This window comes from Lissotriton vulgaris, chromosome 4_1 (assembly GCF_964263255.1).
Source record: "Lissotriton vulgaris chromosome 4_1, aLisVul1.2, whole genome shotgun sequence".
Classification (NCBI taxonomy): Eukaryota; Metazoa; Chordata; class Amphibia; order Caudata; family Salamandridae; genus Lissotriton; species Lissotriton vulgaris.
In genome coordinates, this window is record NC_141691.1 from 829,810,172 (window position 1) to 829,816,411 (window position 6,240).

Here is a 6,240-nt window from a genome sequence, read left to right on the forward strand (position 1 = left end):
TAAAGACCTTACATTCCATCCGATAAAATAATCCATACCTTAAAATTATTCTTTTCTCCTAGAAAAACGAAGTTGGTTTAAAAAAACCACATTCATTTTCGAAAAACAATCGTCAAGATTTAAAGAAGGTAATTTTTAATAAATTTAATTAAAGTATAAATAAAACATGAAATAATGCCATAAGAAATGGATTTTTAAATTCTAAATACTAGTTGAAAATACAACAGTACAGAAAGTGTGACATAATGTAGAATTTTTATTATTTAAAACTTGTCAGTTATTACTAGATCACAAGCAATCGAAAACAGATTTCCTTAAAATGTTTAAAATATATTTTAAATACTCGAATTTATCTTGTGAAGCACTGCCAAATAGAAAAAAAACTGAGAATACCAGTCGACAAAGCAAGTCAAAGAAAAACATATCAAAAAACTAGGACTATTAGTAAGGTAAGTGCTGGATAGTGTAAAAGTGCCACTAACTATTCTAACTCCAGTAAAGTGCATTAGAAGAGTAAGTGCTGGATAGTGTAGAAGTCCCATTAACTATTCTAAGTCTAGGAAAGTACATCAGTAAAGTAGCTAGATAGTGTAGAGATACCACTTACTATTCTAACTCTTAAAAAGTGCATCAGTAAAGTAAGTGCTGATTAGTGTAGGAATGCTACTTACTATTGTAACTCCAAGAAAGTGCATCAGAATAGTAAGTGCTGGATAGTGTATGGCAACCACTTAGTTTTATAACTCTAGGAAAGTGCATCAGTAAGGTAAGTGCTAGATAGAGTAGGGGTGCCACTAACTATTCTAAATCCAAGAAACTGCCTCATAAGGTAAATGCTGGATAGTGTAGGGGTGCTACTAAGTAGTCTAATTCTAGAAATATCAAAAACGTCAAAAATCAAATACACATGAAACAGTGAAAAAACATATAACATATTCTCCAATTGTTTTTTTAGAGCCAAACCAGAAAAGCAAAAAACGAAAGCGCAAACAAGAAAAAAGCCCATACCAAAACAAGTTAGAAGACCTGGAAGAAGACAAAGAAGCAAACTCCAAAAACAAAAGGTAATTTTTAAATATAAACACATCTCACCTGCAAAATAAATTGCAAAAAATGATTAGAAACGTTTATCAAAAGCAAAGAAAGAGCCTCAGTACAGTAAATAATGAATTGTTTTAAAGGTATCAATTACTATTGTAACTCCAGGAAAGTGCATGAGTACAGTAAGTGCTGGATAGTGTAGGAGTGCCACTTACTATTCTAACTCCAGGAAAGTGCATGAGTAGGGTAAGTGCTGGATAGTGTAGGGGTGCCACTTACTATTCTAACTCCAGGAAAGTGTATGAGTAGGGTAAGTGCTGGATAGTGAAGGGGTGCCACTTACTATTGTAACTCCAGGGAAATGCATCAGTAGGGTAAGTGCTGGATAGTGTATGATTGTCACTTACTATTCTAACTCCAAGAAAATACATCCGTAGGGTAAGTGCGGGATAGTGTAGGGGTGCCACTTACTATTCTAACTCCAGGAAAGTGCACGAGTAGGGTAAGTGCTGGATATTGTAGGGGTGCCACTTACTATTCTAACTCCAGGAAAGTGCATGAGTAGGGTAAGTGCTGTATAGTGTAGGGGTGCCACTTACTATTCTAACTCCAAAAAAGTGCATGAGTAGGGTAAGTGCTAGATAGTGGAAGGGTACCACTTACAATTATAACTCCAAGAAAGAACATCAGTCGATTGAATGCTGGCTAGTATAAGGATGCCACTAAGTATTGAAATTCCAGAAAGATGAGGCAATTTTTTAAAAAAAATTAAACAGTGATAAAACAGTGTTTAAAATTAAATAAAAGCACAATAATGTTGTAAATATGCACACCAGCAAAAAATTCAAAAAAGAAAAACACATAAAACATTTAGAAAACATATAACACATTCTCCAATCGTTTTTTTAGAGCCAAACCAGAAAAACGAAAGAGCAATCAAGAAAAAAGCCCATACCAAAACAAGTTAGAAGACCAGGAAGAAGACAAAGAAGCAAACTCCAAAAATAAAAGGTAATTTTTAAATATAAACACATCTCATCCGCAAAATAAATTGCAAAAAATGATTAGAAAAGTTTATTAAAAGCAAAGAAAGAGCCTCAGAACAGTAAATAATGAATTTTTTAAAGGTATCACTTACTATTGTAACTCCAGGAAAGTGCATGAGTATAGTAAGTGCTGGATAGTGTAGGAGTGCCACTTACTATTCTAACTCCAGGGAAATGCATCAGTAGGGTAAGTGCAGGATAGTGTAGGGGTGCCACTTACTATTCTAACTCCAGGAAAGTGCATAAGTAGGGTAAGTGCTGGATAGTATAGGGGTGCCACTTAGTATTCTAACTGCAGGAAAGTGCATCAGTAGGATAAGTGTTGGATAGTATAGAGGTGCTAATTACTATTCTAACTCCAAAAAAGTGCATGAGTAGGGTAAGTGCTGGATAGTGTATGGGTGCCACTTACTATTCTAACTCCTGGAAAGTGCATGAGTACGGTAAGTGCTGGATAGTGTAAGAGTAACACTTACTATTATAACTCCAGGAAAGTGCATGAGTACCGTAAGTGCTGGATAGTGTAAGAGTAACACTTACTATTAAAACTCCAGAAAAGTGCATGAGTAGGGTAAGTGCTGGATAGAGTAAGGGTGCCAATTACTATTCTAACTCCAGGAAAGTGCATGAGTACTGTAAGTGTTGGATAGTGTAAGAGTAACACTTACAATTAAAACTTCAGGAAAGTGCATGAGTAGGGTAAGTGCTGGATAGAGTAAGGGTGCCAATTACTATTCTAACTCCAGGAAAGCGCATGAGTACGGTAAGTGCTGGATAGTGTAGGAGTTCCACTTACTATTCTAACACCGGGAAAGTGCATGAATAGGGTAAGTGCTGGATAGTGTAAGAGTAACACTTACTATTAAAACTCCAGGAAAGTGCATGAGTAGGGTAAGTGCTGGATAGTGTAGGGGTGCCAATTACTATTCTAACTCCAGGAAAGTGCATGAGTACCGTAAGTGCTGGATAGTGTAAGAGTAACACTTACTATTAAAACTTCAGGAAAGTACATGAGTAGGGTAAGTGCTGGATAGAGTAAGGGTGCCAATTACTATTCTAACTCCAGGAAAGTGCATGAGTACGGTAAGTGCTGGATAGTGTAGGAGTTCCACTTAATATTCTAACACCAGGAAAGTGCATGAATAGGGTAAGTGCTGGATAGTGTAAGAGTAACACTTACTATTAAAACTCCAGGAAAGTGCAAGAGTAGGGTAAGTGCGGGATAGTGTAAGGGTGCCACTTACTATTCTAACTCCAGGAAAGTGCATGAGTAGGGTAAGAGCTGGATAGTGTAGGGGTGCCACTTACTATTCTAACTCCAAGAAAGTGCATAAGTAGGGAGGGTAAGTGCTGGATAGTGTAGGGGTGCCACTTACTATTCTAACTCCAGGAAAGTGCATGAGTAGAGTAAGTGCTGGATAGTGTAGGGGTGCCACTTACTATTGTAACTCAAGGAAAGTGCATAAGTACGGTAAGTGCTGGATAGTGTAAGAGTAACACTTACTATTAAAACTCCAGGAAAGTGCATGAGTAGTGTAAGTGCTGGATAGTGTATGGGTGCCACTTACTATTCTAACTCCAGGAAAGTGCATGAGTACGGTAAGTGCTGGATAGTGTAAGAGTAACACTTACTATTAAAACTCCAGGAAAGTGCATGAGTAAGGTAAATGCTGGATAGTGTAAGGGTGCCACTTACTATTCTAAATCCAGGAAAGTGCATAAGTAGGGTAAGTGCTGGATAGTGTAGGGGTGCCACTTACTATTCTAACTCCAGGAAAGTGCATGAGTAGGGTATGTGTTGGATAGTGTAGGGGTGCCACTTACTATTCTAACTCCAGGAAAGTGCATGAGTAGGGTAAGTGCTGGATAGTGTAAGAGTAACACTTACTATTAAAACTCCAGGAAAGTGCATGAGTAGGGTAAGTGCTGGATAATGTAGGGGTGCCACTTACTATTCTAACTCCAGGAAAGTGCATGTGTAGGATAAGTGCTGGATAGTGTAGGGATGCCACTTACTATTATAACTCCAGGAAAGTGCATGAGTAGGGTAAGTGCTGGATAGTGTAAGAGTAACACTTACTATTAAAACTCCAGGAAAGTGCATGAGTAGGGTAAGTGCTGGATAATGTAAGAGTAACACTTACTATTAAAACTCCAGAAAAGTGCATGAGTAGGGTAAGTGCTGGATAGTGTAAAGGTGCCACTTACTATTCTAACTCCAGAAAAGTGCATAAGTAGGGTAAGTGCTGGATAGTGAAGAGGTGCCAATTACTATTCTAAATCCAGGAAAGTGCATGAGTAGGGTAAATGCTGGATAATAAGGAAGTGCCATTTACTATTCTAACTCCAAAAACGAGAATAAATAACAAATAAATATACATTTCAAAAATTTATAACAAAAACATAGAAAAACATAGTAATTTTTTTATCTCTTTTTTTTTTTTCAACAGATAATGTCAAGCCAGGCCACAGCATCTTACACTAAATCAAGGAAAGGAAACAGACTTCTCAAGCATTGTGGATATATATATTGTAATGAAAGGATAAGTGAACCAAGGAGACATTGGAGGTGTGTGCAATATTATTCTTTCCGTTGCAGCAGCAGAGCGGTTACTGTTGGTGACAACGTAATCAAAACAACTGAACATAACCACTCTGCCTCTGCAATGGAGATAGAAATACGCGAAACAATAAACAAAATGAAAGATATTGCATCCACCTCCAATGAAACTCCTGGTCAAATTTTAAGAGAGGTTGCACAACATGTCCCTGGACATGTTGCTTGTAATATGCCTACTATACCCAATTTGCGTAGAATTATTCAACGTAAAAAGCAGGCAAGTAACACTCACACAGTTACTCCTCAAGTTTTTGCTGACATAATTATTCCTCATGATTTAACTCTTTCTTTCTCTAATGAATCTTTCTTACTTTATGACAACCATGACCCTCTTAAACTTATTCTAATATTTAGCACTCCCCGTAACCTTTTTGAATTAGAGAATACTGAAATTTGGATGATGGATGGGACGTTTAAATGTACGCCTCATCCTTTCACCCACATTTACAGCATTCATGCACAGATTAACAAAAATGTTGTTCCCTTAGTGTATAGTTTGCTACCAGATAAGCAATCTGCAACCTACACTGAATTTTTGTCAGTGATTAAAGAGAAAACATCCGGAAAAAGTCCTAGGAAAATCATTATAGATTTTGAATTGACTATGATCAATGTGATCAACAAATTGTATGTGGATACCCAAATTCAGGGATGTTTTTTTCATTTTTCCCAGGCATATTGGCGTAAACTTCAAAAAACATCCCTGGTTTCAGATTACTGCTCAGATAGCAAACTACAGGTTGAATTAAAAAAATTAACAGCACTTTGTTTTGTACCTCCTGAAAGTGTAAATGAATACTATACTGCAATTTCTGAATCAGAATATTTTGTCGAAAATGAAGAAAAATTGGCACCCTTGTTAAATTACTTTGAGGACACATGGATTGGGCGTCTAAGCAGATCGGGTCGCAGGAGGAAGCCACGTTTCCATGTGGAGTGGTGGAACTGCTACTCAACCTGCTTGGAAGGAGGTGCCAAAACAAACAATGCCATAGAGGGATGGCACAACTCCTTCAGTCATACAATTGGGAAACATCATCCAAATTTCTACTCTTTTTTGAAAACTTTGAAGAAGGAGCAAAGTTTTCAAGAAATGAGGCTTGCACAGGCATTAACAGGTATCCTAAATCCACGACCTTCAAGACAAACAAAGGAAATGTCCGAGAGACTATTGACAGTACTTCAACAATTTTCGTTGAGTGTGGCATTAGACTACCTGGAAAATGTTGCTAACATATTACATTTCTAATGAATTCTCAAAAAACTTACTTTCCTGCTTTGTCCTAAAATAATTTTTTACACATTTAATTCAATTGGCATTTTTTTAAACAATTTTAAAATTAATATTCGTTGGGTTCCCTTACCTTAAGAAGTCTTCTTTTTTTCTGCTGCACCATTTACAAATGGAGACAAATCCATTAGCAATTTCTTTCCAAAAAAACCCTTACAATCCAAAGATAAGTCAGTCAGCGACGGCTCGTGGAGGGAGTTACGGTGGGGCAGGAGGGTGGGGAGGGGGAGGGGCAGGGTGGA

General features: G+C 37.2%; 1 protein-coding gene across 1 annotated transcript; it reads left to right on the forward strand.

The window, feature by feature from the left end:
* Positions 1 to 4,540: 4,540 nt before the first annotated feature.
* Positions 4,541 to 5,956, forward strand: LOC147722642 (uncharacterized). Its single transcript, XM_086966874.1, has one exon. It carries the CDS (start codon positions 4,541 to 4,543, stop codon positions 5,954 to 5,956), a length of 1,416 nt encoding a protein of 471 aa, XP_086823000.1.
* The last annotated feature ends 284 nt before the right edge of the window (positions 5,957 to 6,240 follow it).